At 47.6% G+C, this 23,266-nt stretch overlaps 2 protein-coding genes and 1 long non-coding RNA gene across 3 annotated transcripts; 2 read left to right on the plus strand and 1 right to left on the minus strand.

The window, feature by feature from the left end:
* The first annotated feature begins 9,759 nt into the window (after positions 1–9,759).
* Positions 9,760–10,965, plus strand: LOC124660111. Its single transcript, XR_006989796.1, has 3 exons — positions 9,760–9,789; positions 10,481–10,599; positions 10,920–10,965. It is a non-coding gene; the product is annotated as an uncharacterized LOC124660111 (long non-coding RNA).
* A 2,015-nt stretch (positions 10,966–12,980) lies between these two features.
* LOC124664768 (aspartic proteinase CDR1-like) lies at positions 12,981–14,339 on the plus strand. The gene has a single exon (XM_047202210.1). It carries the CDS (start codon positions 12,981–12,983, stop codon positions 14,337–14,339), a length of 1,359 nt encoding a protein of 452 aa, XP_047058166.1.
* Positions 14,340–21,531: 7,192 nt separating this feature from the next.
* On the minus strand, positions 21,532–22,935 carry LOC124664771 (aspartic proteinase CDR1-like). Its single transcript, XM_047202212.1, has one exon. The coding sequence runs from the start codon at positions 22,933–22,935 to the stop codon at positions 21,532–21,534; it is 1,404 nt and encodes a 467-aa protein (XP_047058168.1).
* Positions 22,936–23,266: the final 331 nt, after the last annotated feature.

Here is a 23,266-nt window from a genome sequence, read left to right on the forward strand (position 1 = left end):
AGGGGGATTTATTGCAGTACCAAATAAACATAATGAAATGGTCCCAACCAGAACTGTAGTAGAACATAGGATGTGCATTGATTTTAGAAAATTCAATAAGGAAACTAGGAAAGATCATGACCCATTGCCTTTTATAGATCAAACTCTGGAAAGACTTGCTAATCATTCACATTTTTGTTATCTTGATGGATATGCTAGGTTCTCCCAAATAGTTGTTCATCCGGAAGATCAACTAAAAACAACTTTTACTTGTCCTTTTGTATTATATGCTTATCGAAGAATGCCTTTCGGATTATGTAATGCTCCTGCTACTTTTCAAAGATGCATGACAACCATATTTGCCGATTATATTGAGCATATAATGGAAGTGTTCATGGACGACTTCTCCGTCTATGGATCTTCATTTAACGTTTGCTTGAGTAATTTGAATAAAGTGTTGCAGAGATGTGAAGACACTAATCTAGTCTTGAACTGGGAGAAGTGCCACTTTATAGTTCAAGAAGGGATAGTACTTGGGCGCAAGATCTCAGGAATGGGCATAAAGGTTGATAAGTCGAAGGTGGAGGCTATAGAGAAAATACCACCTCCACGAGACATCAAAGGTATAAGAAGTTTCCTTGGTCATGTCGGGTTTTACAGGAGATTCATTAGAAATTTTTCTAAGATAGAAAGACCCCTAACTAACCTTTTACAGAAAGATGTTCGGTTTAAGTTTGATGAAAAATGTCTTACTTCTTTCAACATTCTTAAGCAAGCTTTACTTAAGGCTCCTATAATACAACCGCCTAACTGGAGGGAACCTTTTGATTTAGTTTGTGAAGTAATCCATGAATCTGTTGGAACCACTTTGTGCCAACAAGATGGTGATGAAGTTAGTATCATCCATCATGATATCCGGACTCTAAATGATGCAAAAATAAACTATCCCTTAGTGGAGAAGGAGTTCTTTGAAGTTGTCCTCGCTTATGAAAAGTTTAGATCATATATCACTGACTCAAAAGTTATAGTCTATACATTTCAAAAAAAAGTTATAGTCTATATTGATCCTATGGGTTTGAAAGAAATTCTTAAAAGAACTGAAGCCATGCCCAGGATGATTCGGTGGATTTTGCTTTTGCAAGAATTTGATTTGCAGATTATACAGAGAAGGGAAGCACAGCTCGAAGAACAAGGTTCCGTTGACAAAGAAGCATTGCCTTGCGGCATATCTACAGTCTTTATTCCTACATGTACACTTTGCCGTTGTGAAAAAGAAGTTCCCCATGTTCTTTGTGATGGTGCAAGCAAGCATTTGTTGTCCACTATCTACGGAAGAGGGAGAAGAACAATAAGATGATCCAGGTGATTTGGTATCTTTTTACTCATAACTACTTTAAGAGAGTTTTTATGTGATTTTATAGGTTTGAAGTTTCTAGATTTTTGGTTTTTCGTTTGCATTTTTGAGGTCTTCACAATTTTATGGGAAGATTGGAGTTCTCGCGACATCGGTACGGGCGGACAGTACGAACGGACCTGCCCGTACCAGTGGTCGGCAAACCCACTGGAGACCCCGACGAATTTTGTTCCCGACCTTGTCCACCGTATAGGCGGCTGGTACAGTCATATCTTCCCGTACGAACGGTCGCTAAAGTTACAGTAGGTTTTCTCTTTTGTTTTACGTTTCTTCGCAAGATCTATAAAAAAATATTTCCTTTTTTCTTATGTCGGTAACTAGGTACGGCCAGACGGTACGGTGAAAATCCGCCTGTACCAATGACCGGAACCGACTTCGTTTGTTGTGAATTTTGGCAGGACATCGGGTACGGACGGACGGTACGGCTCGCGCCTGTACCACGAACCGTCGTGCTGCCCAGAATTTCCTTTTCAAATTTATCTCTTTCCAATTTGTTGAGATTTTTCTTCCTTGCACCTATAAACTCCGAACCCACGAGATTTCTTTCTGTTTCACCCCTAATAAGGCCTCCCAAAGCCTCTCCATCTCCATTCTTGCAGATCTTCACCATATTATGCGCTACGTAGCCTCCGTCATGGGACAACTCCGAGACCTCGTCCCAAGAAGACGACAAGCGTGAAGGCCGAGGCTTCGTTCCAAGGATGCGTGAAGTATACTATGACACGGATGATGAAAACAATCTGCAATTCATGGCTCCCGCTTCACGTGGATGGACACATCCATACCTAGCTATGGTGACTCCGGAAGATGAAGAAGAAGCCAAGAAGCCGCACGGGAGGGGCGCGTGGAATCCCTCAAGCTCATCTCGACCCACTACGCGTCGCAAAAACGTAAGCACAATGATGTTGATGCAGTAACTTATGACTGCCCATACTTCCACAACCAAGAAGATGACACTGCATGCTCACATGAGTGTGAAGCCCCTAGATGAATGGGGGTTCCCGTGCTTAACGATGAACCTGCCTTGCCAGTCAAGCTACCTATGAGGACCAAGCTGCGTCTTAGCCTGTTGGAGAAGCATCAAGACAATGAGCTTCTCCATCGGGATATTGTGCACCGGCGTCTCGTGGACTTGGCTGAGAACTTGGCCGAGAAAAAGGAACTTAATAAAGTGGTGAAGGCAATGACTGAAGCAGTAAACTCGACGCGCTATGAGTTACAGAATTCTAACCGTCCCATAACTGCTCTAGAGGAGTCGAACAGGAAGCTCTATGCAGCCTTCTCCAGTGCCATCCCTCCACCATCAAGCTGCAACGGTATCAAATAATCACAAGGATTATTTGATCCCACCTGGCTTGATTCCAAGCTTGGGGATATCTATAACACCTTGTAATCTATCCCCTTTAGTTCGAGTATTTACTTTCAGTATGCATTTAGTTCAAATATCGATAAGGATTGCATTAGCACTTGTGATGTTTCCCTTGGAGAGTGAAGGATTTCTATCCAATGAATATTAAGCCATTATCTTATTTGATGTATGATTGAATTATGATTGTTGCATTAGATGTATGAATTAGGATGAGTATAATTGTACTTGCATCATGATAATGATTTTATAGTCATCCACGCCAAAAAGCTTTGATAGGATATAGGAAAATTACCTACAAAGTATTTTATGATCATTGGTTCCTTCGTGTGAAAAAGAGAAACATAGAAAGAAAGAAAGAAAGAGTGTGGATTTTGTACACCCAAGCATGGGTGTGGGTGTACTATTTGCCGTTCATTTGGAGTTGGAGATTCGTGCAAAGTCTGGGTCGATGGAACATTTTCGTCCAGTTCTCTTATTTTCCTGTCGCGTCGATGGCTCCTTTTCTACCGGCTTTTCGCCCCTCAGTCATGGTCCGTCTTTGTTCGTGTCGGGGACATCCCCAGGCAGAGACGCGCTGATATCATCCAGAAAGTAGTAGGGGCCCGGTCCTCCATCCCCAACCTCTGTCCCCTGTTTTTCGTTGTAGCCGCCGCCGGCGTCGGGGAGCCGTCCATACCGCGCCGCCAGGGCCGGCTCTAGGCCAGGGCAAAAGGGGCGACGGCCCCGGGCCCGCTCTAAATAGGGGCCCACTATATATGTACGTACAGTATATATATTGAAGAGTAGAGGAAAAAAATAGCCCAGAAAAAGGCCAGACGTTCAATGCCAACACGGAAGCAACGCGCGTCGTCGGTTCGTTTTCTTTTCGATCGCCGAGTCGATGCACGGAACGGAAGACGAGAAGAACGCCTCGCTCTCATTCACCTCGCTCATTCGATCGCCTCTAGCGTCTCGCACTCTCGCCTGCTAGCCTTCTGGTCTTCTGGAGTCCTAGAGCCTGGAGCGTGGAGTCTACTCTCTAATTCCCTTTCCTAAACAATCAAGGCAAACAAACACTCACGGCTCATGGAGGATCTGATCTAAGTATCTGACGGAGAGTTGGAGAGGGGATACACTTCAACCAGGCGTGACTTCAACAGGTTACAGGTAACTCTTGAGTCTTGATCTCGAATCATGAATCCAGTCAGGGTATACGAATTGTTGTGTTTATTTTTTTCATTATTTGCAGGCTGCTACCAAGTTCCATTAATTTGTCGTCAGTTTGCTCTGTTTGTTTGTGGAAATAGACAGATAGTTAGCTTCGGTCATTCAGTATTAGCTTTGGCAATCGGCATTCTGGTTTAGAACAAAGGGAAGAAAATTTATTCACTATATGCTGCTACTGAAAAATTATCGATGTTTATAAGTTCAATCATTTTTATCTACTTATGTATGAAGTCATTTTTTTCCGTTGGGCCTCACTTATAGAGTTCGCCCTGGGGCCTCTGAAATCGTTGAGCCGGCCCTGCGCGCCGCCGGCGTCGGGGAGCCGTCCATACCGCGCCACCGGCGCCAGGGAGCCGGCCACATCGCGCAGATAGAGTACGCCTTCGCTGTGCGCCGTCGCCGTCGCCAGCGAGCCGTCGACATCGCGCCGCCGACTCGCAGGTACAGGTACAGTACGCCGTCGCCTTCTCCCCCTTTTCCTTGGAGCTTGTACTAATGGCGACGCGTGTTGCGTGTAGGCAATGGCCGGGAAGGCAACACCAGGCGCGGACAGTTCCCCATTGTTTGGAAGGGGGTGAATCGTCAAGTTTTTTTGTCCCCTGTACCCGAGGACATCGGCTCGCTAATTCCTCCTCCGGGTGCTTCGCAAGGTGGCCGTCGCCGTGCGCCATCGCCGTCGCCACCGAGCCGTCTACACCTCGTCGCCGACGCGCAGGTTCAGTACGCCTTCGCCGTCGCCAGCGAGCCGTCTACACCGCGCCGCCGACCCGCAGGTACAGGTACAGTACGTTCATGTACCACCGGCTTCTCGCCGTCTGCACCAACATCTCCGACGACCCGCTCGTCGATGTGCCTTCTCGTCGCCATCAATGGGAGAAACGTATCGGCCCATGATGTCTTCTTAGTTCTTACGATGCGTGGATCTCGCCAGCCTCCCACGATGACGCCAGAATAGAGATAGGGTCTAACACGCTCCCCCTCTCTCTCAGCTCCCCACGCCACCCGGCAGGCTCACCTTCGACGTTGATGGGCGGATCCGGAGCCCCCAATGCCCCGACGAGCCTAGGGACGAGTCTTGGCTGATTTTTCTTTGAATTTTGTTTCTGTGTTTGCACGATTTTGTTCATTGCGATTTGTGTGCTTCTTTATCCTAATTCTTCTTCAGGATTGATCCAAATATTAGATCACGGTTCATCTGGATGAATGTGTTCAGAATTTATTGTGAAAGACCGCGTGGAGAGGGCAGTATCAGTGCATTTAGTGGCCTGAACATTAGCTTGGAATCCGGCATCATGTTACCCTGCGAGAGAAATCTGCCAGTTCCCTTTTCGTATTTGGGATTTCTCAGGTATCAACGAGTTACCATTTGTTTTCTTTTTGAGGAAATCTTCCAATCCATTTCTCTTTGTAAAACATTCGAGTACACTTCCAGTATCATAGTGTTCAAAATGTTGAGTCGTACGAAATTGTTCATGATCTCTCCTGTTCTCTATTTTGTGCTCTGGGATGGGGAGCATAGCAGAATTTCAGGCGTGCAAATTTTGCTCGAGAATTAGGCCACAGGGATTCAGGTTACAGACGACGAGGTGAGTGTTTGATTCGATGGCCATGACAACCCTGAAGAAGAAGTTCCTGCCGACGGGGCGGAGAACGAAGGGATCCTGCAGTTTCTAGCTGATAAGGTGAGTTGGATTTTACATGGATTCCAAAAGCTGTTTTCTAGTTGATTCAGTGACTTGATTCCAACACTAAAACGCAGGTTTCTCATGACCAAGTCGTTGAGGAGGAGCAGGTAGCGGAGAATATGACCCCGGGCGGCGTCGAGCTTGCAGCCGTTTTGGTTTCGCTCGAAGACGGCGGCCCTTCTTTAGATGTTGGGTACCAAGCCGTCGACGAGGGCGACGATGGCAACAGCGAGGTGCTAGCCACCGGTAATGACGGCGTCCGGAACATGATGCAGCGATGGCTCCGCGTTCGGCTCGTTTGATTCTGATTTGGTCTTCAGACAACAGTTAGTCGTCAGTTACTAGCATGTAGTGTTTAGTTAGCAGTTCAGACTAGGTGTCAGCTGGATGTTCTTCTAGTTAGTCGTCAGGTTGCAATTAGTGACCAATATTTTTTGGGGGATTCTTTTTGGCCGATGACACCTAGCAACTAATCACGTCTTGTACCAAACCTGCCCGGCAGGTGTGGTTCTGTTTTTTTACTGATCAATGAAATGCCTTGCAAACTCTTGCAATTAAGAAAACATCATGTTCTCCATCATTTACTCGGATGATTCAGTACAGGAAGCTAATGAAGAGCATCAATCTTCGCCTCCTCTCCAGCTCTCATCCGGGAATGCGCTATGAATTTCCATCACTCGCGGGTCCAGCGACTCGAATTCGTCACCGCGGAGGACGCTGGAGAACAAGAGAGATGAGAGGAATAGCTGGATTCCCGTGGAGAAGAAAGGAGAGTAGTGACCCACCCTGGTGGAGTCACGTGGAGTAAAATATTGGGTGTCCTGGAAAGTTGTATCCTGACCCATGACATGCAAGTCACAGGAACAACGCTCGTTCGTCCCGGGATTCCAGCGTCTGACTCGCTTTTGGCCCTGTCTTACGGAAAAGCTGATGGGATATAATGGTTGGAAATGCACAGAGTACTGGAAACATAGATTCCTCCTTACTTTCTTTGTCCGAATCTCAAAGTGAACGAATGGTGATGAATACACCCACACTCATGCTTGGGTGTACAAATGTATTTCCAAGAAAGAAAAGAAGATTGTGAAATAAAAGGAAGTGCGAAAAAGAGAAAAGCTATTACCAAGAACCATGAAGAAAAGCTAACTTCCTGATTTTTTTATTTAGATAAAGTAATATTATTGTCTTTTATTAAACCTTGTAAGGTCTGGAGGCCTTTAAGTCATTTGAGTTTGAGAATAGTGTGGTTTCGTTCATGCTCTAATTTTACATCCGTTGTTATAATCCTTGTTCTTGAAAAATTCCTCATTTGTTTTAACGGCTCTCGCTTCATGAACAAAGATGAATCTGTCCATTAAGCTCATATCTTGCTCCGGGGTGAGCAAGAGTCTAAGCTTGAGGAAGTTGATGAGTGCATTTTTAGCATGTTTTTGCATCACTATTTCATCAAGTTATCATCAAGTAGTGGTAGGATCTTTGTATTTCACTCTGCTACCATGCCCTTTTATGCTTGTCTAAGCAGGATCCTAAAATAATAAGTCAATCATGAAATATCAATGAAAACTGTCATTTTCTGGCATTTTTACGCGATATAAATCATTTTTGCACTTAATAATGCGTTTAGGCGAAAGGAAAATGCGAGGACAACTTTCAGGGAGTTTAAGGGGCATCGGAACTGGCAAGGCCCGCCCGTACGTACCATCCTCCAGGAGCACCGCCTCGTCAGACACACAGCTCCGTGAAACCAAGAAACACCGCCCCAGATCATATCTCAAGAAGGAACTTTGGAAAAGAAGACAACATCTGGGCTGCTACGTGGATCATCAGAGGAAAAGGAAGCATCCCCTTCATCATCATCAACCGCTGCACCGTCATCACCATCATTCTCCAACCATAGTTCTAATCTAGATTGCTATTGTGGATTTGTATTCGAATTCGTTCCATTCCCCCTATTCATTCCACAAGATTATGATGATGTTCTTGATTGTCTCCATGTGTGAGTAGTCTTATTAGTTCTTGGCGAGATGGGGAAACCCTAGCATGAATATGAGATGAATCTAAGCTGATTTATATTTTCAAGTATTAATGTGTGTTAGTTTTCTCTCTTGTTATTACATGTTGTGCACCATGTAATATTGCCTATTGGTATTGAGAGGGAACTACTCTTTGAAGTGTGGTAACACGAACGACGAGAAGTGACATTACCGTATCGGCGCTTTGACACATGGATAAGGGGGATAAGAGGAATTCATAAATCTCATACCGATGACCATGGGGTTTACCCCTTAATAGCACTAGTCCATATGTGGCCGCAGAAGGCTAGATGATGTGGTTATTTAGATATGCGATGACCGATGTCTTTCTTGGCGCATCTTATTATGGAGCTCTCCCACACACAACATGCTTGAAAACATACTTCATCTTGATTAACATGAGTTCTAGTGCTAGTGGTGGATCCAATAATCTCTGAGAACACTTTGTCTTATAAAGTTCCAACCCTTTTCATAACGGTTTTTACTGCTTTATTTATTTTTCCTGCCACCATTTACAACATCACCCTTTTTATAATTTTGAGATTAGAAAATAGTTATTAAGTAATCCTTAGTGGAAAGTAGCAAGGGATATCAAGATCATTACTAGTAGCTCCTCGTAGTTTGATACTCTTATTTCGAAACTAGTTACAACAGATCTGTATACTTGCAGTCATCAGTCAACAAACTACAAAGTTCATGCATACATTTTACATGCATCAACATCCCCAAGCTTAATTTATGCTCGTCCTCGAGCATATAGGTGATAAAACTAACATCGACTTTGGAGTTTGTTGCTTTTCTTCTTTTCATTGTCACAAAAAGTTTCACGATGTTCAATCTTTAAAGAATAACAATAAGCCAACGAGCTATAAAGTTATATATTTTACACCATACAACATCTTCCCAAAACTTAGCCCAGGATCCCGCCTGTACAAAGAGGAGCAGGAGGGCATGGCAACGGCGGCGCCTCGGCAGCGGACCTTGATGCCCTCCTCGACATGTCCGTGGACGTCCTCGTCCTGATATTCCCCACGTGCCTCTCTTTACTTTCTCTGCGCTCTCTCTCCCCCGTCTAATCTCTCTGTATCTCTCTGCATGTGCCCTCGGATCCGAGGGTGGAGCCTCCACGGGAGCGTGGGTGTGACTGGTGGGAGGTGGAGTCCCGCACGCATCTGGCCTCTCCCAGCTCAGCATCCCCACGCACCGCACGGATCCGACCTCTCCGAACTCGGCATCCACACGCAGGTCTCCTTCCTCCTTCTCCTCGCGTCCCGATGTTTTGTTCGTCTCTCTGGTCGATTGGTCGGAGAAGGGTTTTCCGTCTCGGGGCTTGTGGATCTGAGTCGGGAGTCGGGTTTGGTTCGAAATGTTCACAGTTTATTTGTCAGATCTATTCTGGTTCGTGGCATTTAGGCTGCAGTATAGAGACCAATAGCATTTTTGAATATCTTATTATGACAGGAGAACCATTTAGATCAATAGCATGTGACACAGTTTAGATTTTTGGCAAGAAATGTATTTTGTTTGGCAATGATTTATTCGTTGGATTGATAATTTGCGCTTCATGAGCTGAATTCTGGGTTTTCAGAGATTGGTTGCTGGTGCTCAGCTTGCTCTATTTAGGAAGCATTGTAGATTAGTACTTGAAAGGGATATAATTAGGCCAGCAATCAAGCATATGAATGAGGTATTTCACTCCTGTAACTCTATATATCCATTGATGATGCCTTTAGATATATGAGATCTATTTTCGGTAGCCTTAACTACTCAAGCTTAACTCGGAAACAAACAAAAAATAGTCTGTGCTGCATTTGTGGTTGTCTCACTGTAGCAGCTAGCTAAGAATTGCAAGTTTCTTAAGCAAATTTTTTATTTTTGAGCCATGTGGTAGCAATAGTTGTAGAGGTCAACTGATTTTACGCAATGTTGTTTCAGCTGCTAGGAGTCTGCTGATGCTGGGAGAAAATATGATCACTTGGTATTTCCTTTTTTTGCTATCTAGACGTGAGTGAGATGGTATCTTGGAATCCAGATATTTTAGAGAAGGAAAACACTTTGGCTGAGCCAACTTATGATTATGTTGCCCTATGTCAAGCTAAGCAGGTTTGTGCGTAGTCTTCATAGTTAGAATGTCCCATTTGAAAACAATCTAACACCGCTGATTTCTATCTTTTGTTCCTCCTGATGCGAACAAAGAGTATGTATATATTATGAAAAAAAGAATGTTCTGTTGTTTAGCTTGGGGCGTGCTCATTAGAAGCTTTAGAATACCTATCAAAGTAAGGGTTTGGCTAACTATCAGTAGTTCTGAATTTATCCCTGTATCACACTTAACTACTCATCCTGAAACATATATGACAAGATTTGTAGATTGCCGATTATGTTGGTTTCAATCACACGAACTAATAAATATCAGCAGAAAAATTTGAGATCCTAGCTTGCTTCATTTTCACGATCCCAACTTTTTTACCTTTTTTCTCTGGCATTCTAATGCTAGCATCAGCTGATTAGAATTCTTATAGATAGAGCCAGCAAGATATGGCTTCCCTAATGTCAACATTGGTCCAAGGCCTGGTTACGAAAAGGATGAACATTACAAAGATCAATCATACACTTAAGTTTACAAGATCAACACTTTCTAGAGTTTCTTGAGTAATATTAACGACATAGCTTACCTTGCAAGTAAATAGAGAAAGGGGAACTGGTGTCTTTAAGATACACTTTTTTGTATGCCTACTATGCAGTGCTTTGCTGTTGCTTTTCTCTGACAGTCCACTCTTCTATGGCTACGCAGATGTCATTGGTATGGTGACTGGTATTTTGCCTATTGTCAACATTGGTGCTAAAGGTCGTCCAGTGCCAAAGAGAACTTGATGACTCAGTGATAGAAGGTTCACATTGCTTTCCTCTATGGTAAACATGTCCTTCAAATCTGGTGTCTACGGCGACATTTCTTATTGTGCGATGATATTCATTCATGCATAGGTTCTTGTGTCATTCTAGCAAGACAACTATAAAGGATATTTAGAGCGAGAACTGTGAAGCTCTCAAAGTTGTAGACCAATACCGTAGAATTTAATGCCAAAATGGCCGTGGTTGCAGGTTACACATGGCATTAGGCTGTTTGTTTATGCACCACATTTTCATTTTCGTCCTCTAAGTGTCATCACCTGAACTTTTTGTTAGGGGCTGACCACCGTAGAACAGATACCCTATATTTTTTGTTTGCTCAGCTGTTCACGATGTGCAAGATGTGTTGCAGTCGGCGAGGCGAAGCTCACATGTTCACCTAGTCTCATATAAACGTATTTGTTCTTCAAATTTACAACTAGCAACTAGAACTATATTGGTTTATCCAAATCTGTTTGCACCAGATCCACACTTGTTAATTTTCGTTGACATGAATCTATTGGGCCTTATTTTTAATTGGTATAACCTGCAGCAGCATTATTTCCTGATGGTGCAAAGACTATTTCCCGCGGTGGTGAGGTACAGATGGCGCGGTGCAATCTTGTGCACCTCCGCGGTGAGGCGTTGCTCAGGGCAGTTCTAGCGTTCATGGGCGATGGCACACTATTGTGTCTAGTTACGGCGAAGTTTCGGGGCGATGTAGCAGACAAGGGGCCTTGGATGGTGCAACAGCAAGAACCGACTCGGAGGTTCCGAGCAAAGTCTGTTCCCTCGATGGAAGGATACTGTGCACTCTGTTTGTTTCGTTTTAACCTTATATTATTGTGTTGTAAGTTACCGTGATGTAAATTGAGACCGGAAATGTTGTAATATACGTTGACTATGACTGTTATCAAAAAAATTCTTCAATTTCATGTATTTTCGATTTTGTAATTTATTGTTAAATGTTGGTTCTACTCTGACAATTGGAACCCACTGACTGGTGGGATCAAATCAAAATAAAAAGGCCAAAAATAAAATAGAAATGCTTTGTGAAAGGCCAATTGTCAGAAAATAATGGTCCAAACTGTTACGGGCTAAGGCCCAACAAAGCTGAAAAAATAATCAAAACTAATGGGCTCAGCCCACATAAGGAGCTGAATGGACCGGGCTGAATTCAGATAACGACGTTTCAAATTCGTCACAATTTTGCCACGTCGGATTGCCACGCTGGACTCGGGGGCAGGTGCCCATGACGTTTTGGGAACGTCATGCCGGCAGTGACATTTTAAAACGTCACAAAGCTCTACGACGTTTTCAAGTGGAACGTCTTAAGCACTCACTGCTGACTCCTAGCTTTCGACGTTTTGAAAGGCGTCACAGTAACGTCACAAGTAGCCATTATTGACGTTTCAGTGACACCTCTATTTTGTCAACTTATGGCAGATTTCTTGTAGTGCATCCGTTGCTCTTAGATTTGCATTGTACTTCTGCAAAACACCAACAACCAGCAATGAGGTGCCATCGAGCACATGCACATCTCTCTCTAGTTGGAAGTCCCGCTTTGAACAGATTCCCCGCATCATTGTCACTGTTTAGATGTACACCACGTCCTCCTTTATGAGCTCCATGCGATCCAACCTAGCCACACTTCCTCCCGATCATCCAATGCCGTAACAGGTGGGCCAGGATCTTAAGAGATCCCTCGGCTCTTGGAACAAAGATTAAGTTGTCATTAACAATTGTAGGGACACTAGGGATCTACAGCTGGCACATGCAGATTGATCGCAAGGACGAAGATCTAACCGTTGTGTAGGCAACAACCCCCAAACTCAGATGATGATAAAATCGCCACTCAATTAATTAAGGAGCGTATCTTTTTTCTGCGAATAACGAGCTTATCTTAAGATATGCTAGATTTGTCTAACATATCTTAAGATAAACTCTTTAATTCGCCCCTCATTTTTAACACGAATTAATGGAGTGGGGTGAGAAAATCGCCACTCCATTAATTAACGAGGGTATCTTCTTTCTGCCAATTAAGGAGCGTATCTTGTTTAGTAGTAAATATTTTGCCAGTTACGCCCCTCATTTTTAGCACGAATTTAATTATCGCATTATCTTCAGTTTCACAAACAAAAGCAGTAGGAACCGCCCGTATGATATCCTCCTCTCCACTCCCCATTAATTCAGCTCCCCATATTAACTACTGGTCAAAGAAAAACAACTCTCATTAATTAATTACCAATTACATGCTATACTCATCGCCCTATAATACGCCTGCTCTGCCTTACACTACCAATCGATGATACTCTACGCTGCATCAGTGGCAGCGGCGGCAGCAGCAGCTAGCAAAAGGCGCCATTAGGCATTAGAAAAAGACCAGTAGGACTTACTAAGATACAATGGCGACTGCGAGGACATGTCGCAGTCCCCTGCTGGCTGTCGTCGTCCTGATTTCGCAGCTCTGCGGGTGCACGGCGTACGTTGGCGTCGACGGATTTAGCGTCGAGTTCATCCACCGGGACTCCGTCAAGTCTCCGTACCACGACCCGGCGCTCACCGAGCACGACCGCGTGCTCGCTGCCGTCCGGCGGTCCACGGCACGCGCCGCGGCTCTCGCGCGCTCCTACGTCAGCGGCGAAGGCGCTGTGTCCGAGGTCGTCTCGAGGCCATTCGAGTACCTAATGGCCGTCAACGTCGGTACGCCGCCAACCCGGATACTCGCCATGGCCGACACCGGCAGCGACCTCGTCTGGTTCCAATGCGAACCTCGGGCAGCCGCCGTCTTCAACCCGTCCTCCTCATCGACGTTCGGCCGCGTGGGCTGCAACTCCGGCGCGTGCCACGCACTCGATGGCACTTCCTGCGACGCCAGCTCCAACTGCCAGTACCTCCGGTCCTATGGCGACGGCTCCAAGACGAGCGGCCTCCTCTCCACCGAGACCTTCACCTTCGAAAGCATTCCAGGCGGCTGCCCGGGGTGCCGCAGCCATCCGTACGTGCTGGTGCCGAATGTCAGCTTCGGCTGCTCCACGTCAACGAACGGCACGTTCGTCGTGGACGCCATGGTCGGCCTCGGCGCCGGAAACAGCTCCCTCATCGGCCAGCTTGGCGCCCACACCTCCCTAGGCCGCAGGTTCTCCTACTGCTTGGTCCCCTACACCGTGAAGAACGCCTCGTCGGCGCTCAACTTCGGCGACCGTGCCACCGTGACGGAGCCGGGCGCGGCCACCACGGCGCTGGTCCGGTCGGACTTCGAAGCGTACTACACCGTCTTGCTCGAGTCCGTGAGGATCGGGAACGCCTCCTTTAAGCACCTTTCCCGCGTCATCGTCGATTCCGGCACGCCGCTGACGTTCCTCGACAAGGCGCTTGTGGACCCGATGGCGCAGGAGCTCACCCGGCGGATCGGGACCGGTTTCCCGAAGGTGCCGTCGCCACAGGAGCCGCTGCAGCTGTGCTACGAAGTGGGCGGGCCGGCTCGTCAGTATTCGTTCAGCAAGAGCGTCCCGGACGTGACGCTGTACTTGGCCGTCTTCGGCGTGACAGTGACGCTGAAGGCGGAGAACACGTTCGTGGAGGCGCAGGAAGGGATCATGTGCTTAGCGGTGGCGCCGGTGACGGAGAAGCATCCGCTGTCCATCCTCGGGAACATCGCGCAGCAGAACATGCACGTCGGCTACAACCTCGACAAGCGCACCGTCACCTTCGCCCCTGCCGACTGCGCCAGCTCCTACAAGTCCTTACCAGTGCACGGCTGAACCCTGTCAGAAGCTCATAATATCTGAAATTCCTTCCTAATTAATTTTGTAATTCACCTGGCACAAGCCTTCTTGACGGTACTACTGAATAAAATGGTGGAAAAAGAAAGACGACACACCAACCCAACAAGAACTTTCCGTGAAACAAGCCAGATGCCCTGATGCAACATGAAAGTCTTGGCAGAACATTCTGAATTTCCTCATAAAATCACTATAGTCTGTCCAACTTCCCCCTAAAGCCCCAATGTATTTCGAGATTTAATTTTAACGATGCGATTTTTTTTACCTATGGACATAGTTGCGCACGTGTTTAGAGCCGTCCGATGTGGCTCCACGATACATGCTTGCGTTTCATGCGCCTTATATACTGTAGCGGAGTGTCACTAAGCACAATTTTGCATATTATTTTTCATCGATGTGTGATGTGTCGAGGTAGCAGATGGAATCATATATTAATATGCCCATATTTTCTTGGAGCAATCCCAAGTCTAGGAATAGATTCATAATCAGAGCCAATATCCATACCCGTAATATCAGAAATAGCTCCCCATGTAATTTCGAGGATACACATCATAAAAGGGTGTATCAAATTCATAGAAGAAGTAACCAAGCAGCTAGATACAACGATAATCTAAAGACTAGCTACCACACACACTACAATCATAACAAACAAGAGCCTCGCACAGAGCGAACCACACAACCACCTCTCCAACAATGTGAGTTACCACTGAAGAATGACTTGCTCAAAGAGTTAGCGATTCAGTGGCAGGACTTGGACATACCTGAGAAAGGCGCCGTTTTAGAGTCAGCGGTAACATCGTACATGGCGCCCCTAAGGCTCAGCCTTAAGCAGCAACAACACAAGAGAATCACAACCGAAGCCCATGCTTCCAAGTTACGTGTGCTTCTAAAACGACGCTTCCAAGGATGGCACGACGCTGAAGATGCCGCCATCGTCGACCTTGTCTCCAGCAAACACCACCCCGTGTGGGCAAGGAAGGTGTCAGCACTCCTCGTCAATGCCTCCATGGAGAGGAACGGTGCCCGCAAGCGCCATCATCGTCGGCTCTAGAGTCAAGACAGACAAGATAACCGTCCAGAGAGTCCAGATGGACAAGATTATCGTTCCAGATATACGCTTGAATTTTTTGTTCATCATTTATAACATTTTTAAATATTTTCCTGGTAGTAGAAGCATGCGCGCCAAAGGTTAAAATTGAGTTTCCCATATATTAGGACCATTTCGGACGTAGAAAACACAATATAATTATTGAAAGGGGTCAGAGGAGCAAAAGTTAAGAGCATGTCTAACATGGCCCTTATAACCCGCCCACCCCGTAAAATTCCAGCGAGATACGGGGCAGGCGCGGTTTGGGCCGTCTAGCAGGCCCCGTATTCGGGCCGGCCCGTTTCGGCGGAATACGGGGCCCAGGAAATCTGCCCCGCCGCCCCCTAGTTATACCGGGCGCCCCTCACTCGCAACCCTAGCTCCGACGTGCGCCGCCGCCGCCTCCATCCTGCTCCGGCGAGCAATTCCTCACTCCCCTGTGCCGCATTCCACCCCAGCTCCGGCATGGACGCCCGCCGCCGCAGTACCGCCTCGCCGGCGAGCGGATCGAAGCGACCCCGCTCGCCGGACAACGTGGAGGATGCGTGCGTCTCCAATGCAAGAGATCCGCCGCCGAGAGCCGCCATGCGGCCTGCAAGTACGACGGCGCCTCGTTCGTCCCGCCGAAGCTCCGCGACTTCGCGCGGGGCGGCCGCTGGTACAACAAGGACCCGTCGCTCAAGCCGATGAGCGGCCCCAAGTTCGACGAGTGGCGCGCCGAGTGGGAGCGCCAACGGTGGGCGAAGGAGGCATGGAACACGAGCATCGGGAGCACCAGCGGCGGAGGACCTCCGCTCGCCGGCGAGGAGGAGGATGAGGACGAGGACCCCGCCTTCAAGAAGGCGATTGAAGAGTCCCTGAAGGACGCCGCCGAGAGGAAGAGGGCGGAAGAGGAAGATAGGGCAGCAGCCATCGCCACCGTGAAGGAGGCGGAGTTGCGGGAGGCGGAGGCGGAGGTCGACGGGTACATTATCGACCTCTCCGACTAGAAGTCGCGATCCATGATCGCGCATTTTGTATGTAAATACGTCGATCCGTATGTATGATCGAACTATGAATGAACAAGTTTCGCAGGTTTTTAAATTTACGAATTTACGGGGTCAAATACGGGGTCTGCTAGACGGAACGGTGTTTCTACGAGCATTTTTTTATACGGGGCGAAATAGTCGCGAAATACGGGGCAGAAAAGTAAGGGGCCTGCTAGACATGCTCTAAGAACAAAGAAAAACTAAATCAGTTAAATCATTGGCGTTTCTGAAATTTTTTTGTTCATCGTTTCTAAAGAATTTTAGTGCTCGATCCTCCAGATTCTAGTCCAGCATAAATACTTAACAAACATTCATATTTTACCCCGTTGAATTCTACAATTCTTTTTGGTTCTAATTTCAAATTTGTTTCAAATTGTACATTCATATGCATGTATGTAGTACCGTAGAATATGTGAAACTCCTTCAAAATTAAAATAAAACACAAAAGAAAATAAAACAATACAAATTAAAAAGAAACCAGATTTAGGGGGGGGCAAAAACCCTAAACCTGCGGCGGCCTTTAGTCACGGTTGGCTAGGAGAACCGCGACTAAAGGTCCTCCGCCCCGAAGGACTGCTGGCGGCCACGTGGAGGCGCCTTTGGTCGCGGTTCGTAAGGAACCGCGACTAAAAGGGGGGGGCTTTAGTCGCGCTTGGTTGGTCGCGGTTGCGCAACCGCGACCAATAGCAGTTGCGAACCGCGACCGATGGCCTTTTTTCTACCAGTGTCTCCTACTCTCTCCCAATCAAATCCATGTATGATTTTAGGACGTAATTTACGCATAATGCAGCTGTCAATCAGCAGTTCATAGCAAATCTGTACTTACCTTATTCCTCTCCCATCATCCATGGCTACCATATATATATGATACGTACAGTACTAAATCCCCTATAAGAGCACCTTCAACAGGCGCACAAAAAGCCGGCGCGTTAATCTTCGTTTCGCTGCGCTGTAAATCGCTGGCGCACGTGATACCGAATTTTCCCCCGCCGGATCCTCCATTTTGCAGCGCGCGTTGGTGCGGAAAAAAAAGCACCTCCGCCGGAGGCTCTATTTTGCAGCGTGCGGCGCGGCGCAAACTGCTAAATTCGACCGTTCATTTCAAAATTAATCAAACAAATTATGAAAATTTGATCGAAAATACGAATATATTAAAATTTCAATGATACAGCGCGACATAGAGGACGAAAATAAGAAATTTGACTAATTTTTAAACTACTCGTCCGACTCCTAGTCGAAGTCCGAGGAGTTGGTGCTCGGAGTCATCTCCGACACCGGTGTCGTCGTCCACTCGAAGGAGGAGGAGGAGGAGGAGAGGACGATGGTGGACGGCCCTGCGTCGTTCTTCTTTTCCTCCTCCTTCCTCACTGCCTTCTCGGCCCTCGCTGCCTTCCTCGCCGCGGACTCGACGCGGCGCTTGTCGCAGCTGGCTTTCTTCTTCGCCTTCGCCGCCACCTTCTCCTCCTCCTTCTGCGCGTAGAAGGCTTTCGTGGCGGCGACGTCTTCCAGGAATCGGCGCGCCCACTCGAGGCGGGGGGCCTCGTCGCGCTCGGCGATGAGGAGGCGCTGCTCCAGCTCCCGTTGGCGGCGCTGCTGCTCGCGCGTGATGGCCAGCGGCGGCGGCGCGAGCATCTCCACCTGCTCCCGCGTCCAAACATCATGAAAATTCATGGTCTGGCGGGAGCGGCCGAGCCGCCAGGCGACGGCGTCGTACGCCCGCGCCGCCTCGTGCGCCGTGTCAAACATGCCGAGGCGGATCCGCTCATCGCCGGAGCGGATTTCCGCGTCGAACCGGCCGCTCGGTCGCGCCCGAACGCCATGGTAGCCGGAGGCGGGGCGGCGGCGCGGAGGCATCGTCGGTGCGGAGGCGGAGTGTCGGCGCGGCGGAGGCGGAGCGTCGGCGGGAGAGACGGAGAGGTGGGGAGAGAGACGGAGCGGCGCTGAGGCGAAGCGGACGCGTGGAAGTTTCAGGCCGTTGGCGCGTTCGCGCGTGTCGCGTTTATAGCGCGCGCGGCATCAGACACGGCAATTCTCCCGCGCAGAATAGCGCGAACTCGCGCACGCGGCAAAGATTTTAGCGCGCACGCTTTTTTCCCGCGTCCGCTGGAGCTTCGCGCGAGCGCCCGCGCGCGCCAAACCGGCAGTTTTTTTGCCGCGCGACCGTTTCAGCGCGCCTATTGGAGATGCTCTAAGTAGCTAGCCATTGGGATTACATGTAATTAATCAGGATATCAGGCGACCCGCAGACGGTGCTTATGAAATGGGGTGCGGTTGATATAACATCCGTTGTTATTAGTTTTGTTCCTCGAGATTCGTTCCAACATGACCCAACGTGAAAAAAGAATCTACAGCTGTCACGTGTGTAAAAGTAACAGTATTACCGCATGTACCATAGGAACAAACTGGCAAGAACTTTATAAATCTATCAGTACTTTTCGCATGACTACATGAACATGCATACGGACTACATGCGCAAACAATAGATGACTCTATAGATACAGTTCACGAAATCAATTAAAAAAATTAAATATTACACTCATTTCGAAGAGTTCATCGCGAGGAAGTCAATATGCAAACAAAATATCATTTGTATTTATTATGCGAAAGTTATACTCATTTTAGAATTAGTAGTCTATTTTAAGAAGAGAATCTTTTGCAATGAATGGGCAAGCTGGTGGACCCCACAGATAATTATCCCTATGCATGTGAACGGCAGGTATTTCCACCGCACCCCATTTCATAAGCACTGTTGCATTTTCGGATAGAGATACAGGTAGAGATAATGGTAACGTACAAATTTCTACTGATACCCCTTCCTGTACTATTGCGAAAGTTAAAATTTAAAAGTCAAATCTTACTAACTTTGACTGAATAGTTAGGAAAAAATATCTACATCTACAATATTGAATGAACATATTAATAAAATATACTTTATGGTACTCCCTCCGATTCATATTAATTGATTTCAATATGGATGTATTTGGAACTAAAATGTGTCTAGGTACATCTATATTAGAGTATATCTATTGGTATTGATATAATATTATAATTGTTCATATTTTTGTGTATAAACTTAGTCAAATTTAGAAAACGTTGACCTTTTAGTAATCCTTAGGCGCCTTGCATTGGGATGAAGGGAATATCAATTTTTAGTACCAGCACCCACTCGCTACATGTGTTCTCTCTCTTGAAGGATTCTGTATACCTGACAAAGTAAAGAATGCATGTTTCTTCAAAAGGCCAGCTAATCACTACGGGAGAAACCGCCTTTGCCGAGTGGTCCAAAGACTCAACAAAGTCTTTTGAGAACTCCAGCAAAGCCTTTGCCAAATTCTTACACACGACAAAGGCGCGCGACTTGGCATTGTTTCTCACAGCAAAAAAAACTATTGTCTTGTGTCTTGAAAGACGGCATATTGTTTCTCATATGTATTTTCTACTACCTCGGTAAAGAAATAGGTACTTCACGATCAGATTGGGATAGCGAAGAGACAGCCACCTGAGACCACCTACGAAATTTCTTAGGTGATTTCAATTAATTCTTCAAACAAAAAACAACTGGGACTACCTATGAAATTTCTACATTAGCTATGTATTTCGAGTGAGGGATAAATATGGTGGCCAAAGAACTGCGTAATAAAATACAATTGTATTGTTAGAAATTTCTTAGGTGATTTCATTCGATTCTTTGAACAAAAAATAATTGGGACCACCTAAGGAATCACTTTGTTACCTATGTATTTCTTAGGAGCTCCAAAGAACAATTAGTGGGATCTACTGGATATAACCAACGGTGACCCACGAAGGCCATGCTTGTTGGAAATCACATGCCTTTAGCCTCATCTGTATGATTTGTACACGACGAACAAAAATAACTAAGAGGGGAGGGGAGAAAAGACATTGCTGAGTTAGTTGTGAATTTTAAGTCTGAGAGGTGGGCTATATATAGAAATGAAGACATGAAGGAAAGGGCGGGAAGAAATTTCGACACACAAAAAGGTGGAAGGAAAATGGAAAGGGTGTTTGCCGATTGTATTCCAACATACACTCTCGGCAAAAAATTGGAGGGAAAACTCACTCAGGTTCACCGGCGCGAGTGGAAAGGTAGGAAAAATTTGGGAGATTCTTTCCTGAGTGTTTTTGCTAAAACAGTCGGCATAACCTTTGCCGGAGTGTACGTTTACGTGACACTCGACAAAGGTTGTGGTAGTGACGGCGCAGTGAACCGCGGGCGACGTGGCCACGTGCCTCATTTCTATGCCGTGTGATTTTTCTAGTTTGTTGTGTCCGGTTCTTTGCCCTGTGTTTTTTCCAGATTTTCCCTAGTTCAAATGTTTGTCATGTTTTTTTTCCCGGCTTTTACCGAGTTCTCAATCTCTTTTGTGTGCTTTCTTTACGACAGTCGACAAAGCCAATGTTTGGCAAGTTCCTGACTATTTTACAGCCGGCAAACATCGGACCACTCATCATCAACGTTTTCTTCCAGTAGTCACCCTCGGGAATGTAGTTTCTTAAAACTATGGCAGAAGTTAAATCTTCAAATTCGTAATCACGTTATGATCTTGAAAGGAGGGAAGGATATCTTGTTTTGACAATCCGTTTTGTTTTTCAGAAAAAAACATGCCCTTTGTGCAACTTTCCCCATTCTATTCTATTAACTTGAAAAGGCTCATGTCAAAAAAAGAAAAATCGAAAAGGCTAGCCTGAAGTGAATTACAGAAATCACAAAAGAATGCCCACACGTTAGTTTAGCTTGTAGGCCTAGTGACCAGGTGTTCGTCCATTAGCAGGCTTTTGAGGGGGCTCTCGGCCACCGTTGCGCTGACTGACCTCCGGAGGCCAGCTTCAACGACACTTGGTGCTGTACTTATATATTCACATGTTTTCTTGTTTTAGTTGTTGATCATTTAGTATTGGCGATAACTAATATGAAATGGACAGAACATTTTTCGCTGGGATTAATGCAAAGAATGACGGAAGAAACACGTTTATATTCATTTACACCATCTTGATTCTTGAACAACTAATGGTGATCAGATATTCAGATATTTATCCTCTACTGCGGCGAAGGCGAAGTTGCAGGAACGGAGGCGTAGGACCTCGCGCAGTCGGCTGGGGCGAAGGTCACGGTGCGTTTGTCGAGGTCGTACCCGACGTGCATGTTCTGCTGCGCGATGTTTCCGAGGATAGACACCGGGTTCTGCTGCGACGCCGCCGCCATCGCCAAGCACATCGTCCCCTCCTGCACCACCACGAACGAGTTCTCCGCCTTCAGCGTCACCGCCGCGCCGCCGCCCAGCTGCAGCGTCACGTCCGGTAGCGACGCCTCGACCTGCCCTTCACGCACATGGCTGATATCGAAGCACAGCTGCAGCAGCTTCTCCGGCGATTCCGCCTTGGGGAGCTTGATCCGCTTGGTCAGATCCTCCACCAGCGTGTCAAGAACCTCCTTGTCGAGGTACGTCAGCGTCGTGCCTGAGTCGACGATGATGCGGGAGGACCCGTGCGGCTTGAAGGAGGAGTTGCCTATCTTGATGGACTCGAGCTTGACGGTGTAGTAGGTGTCGATCTCGGAGCGGACAAGCCGCGTGGTGGCCGCGCCCGGCTCCGTGACGTCAGCGCGGGCGCCGAAGTTGAGCGCTGATGAGGCGTTCAAGCCGTAGGGGACGAGGCAGTAGGAGAACTTCCTGCCGATGGAGGTGTCGTTGCCGAGCTGCGTGACGAGGGAGAGCTCGCCGCCGCCGAGGCCGACGAGGCCGTCCGCCGGGAACGTGCCGGCGTTTTGAGTGGAGCAGCCGAAGTTGACGTTGGCCACCCGCAACGAGGCGGCCTCGTCACTGTGCCTCGCTACGCCGTCGTCGAAGGTGAAGGTCTCCGTGGACAGGAGGCCGCTGGTCCGGGAGCCATCTCCGTAGGAGTAGAGGTACCTGCAATGGTTGGATTTGGTGCAGGAGGCGTCGTTGAGAGCGCGGCACGCGCCGGAATCGCAGTCCACGAGGCCGAACGTCGTCGAGTTAGCCGGGTAGAACACGCCGGTCGGCGGCGGCGCGTCCTTGTCGTCAGTGCAGTTGAGCCAGATGAGGTCGCTGCCGGTGTCGGCGATGGCGAGCATCCTGGTGGACGGCGTGCCGACGGTGACTTCCATCAGGTACTCGAAAGGCTTGGAGGTGACCTCGCTGACGGCGCCGTCGGTGGAAGGGGCGGGGGCGTCGTCATCGCCGCGGACGTGGGAGGGCGCGAGCACCGCGGCGCGGGCCGTGGACCGCCGGACGGCGCCGAGCAAGCGTTCGTGCGCGGTGAGGGACGGGTCGTGGTACGGCGACCTGACATCGTCCCGGTGGATGAACTCCACGCTGAACCCGTCGCCGCGACCAACGTACGCCGTGCACCCGCACAGCTGCACCGTGAGGACGACGCCGAGGAGCAGGAGGAGAGCGCGAGATACCGTCGTACCCGCCATTGTGTGTCACAACTCAGTTCCCAAGGAAGAGTATCTCTGGTGGTCAATCGCTTGCTAATGGCGTCTTGCTGCTACTAGTGCATTGCAGGGGCAGTATTAATAGGGAGATCGGTGTGAGAGAAAAAAGGGAACTTGGTTAATGGGGGAGACGAATGTGGCAAGTCAGGATTTCATTGCCAGCGAGCTGCATTACGCGTAATCAAGTGTATATTTCACAGGAGAGCACGACATCATGCGTGCACCCCGTTTCTCCTTGTTGAGCATCAAAAGCACCATGGTGTGATTTTTTTCAAAGAATTTGTGATGACAAGATGAGGACACTGTGATATGG

Source organism: Lolium rigidum, chromosome 6 (assembly GCF_022539505.1).
Source record: "Lolium rigidum isolate FL_2022 chromosome 6, APGP_CSIRO_Lrig_0.1, whole genome shotgun sequence".
NCBI lineage: Eukaryota > Viridiplantae > Streptophyta > Magnoliopsida > Poales > Poaceae > Lolium > Lolium rigidum.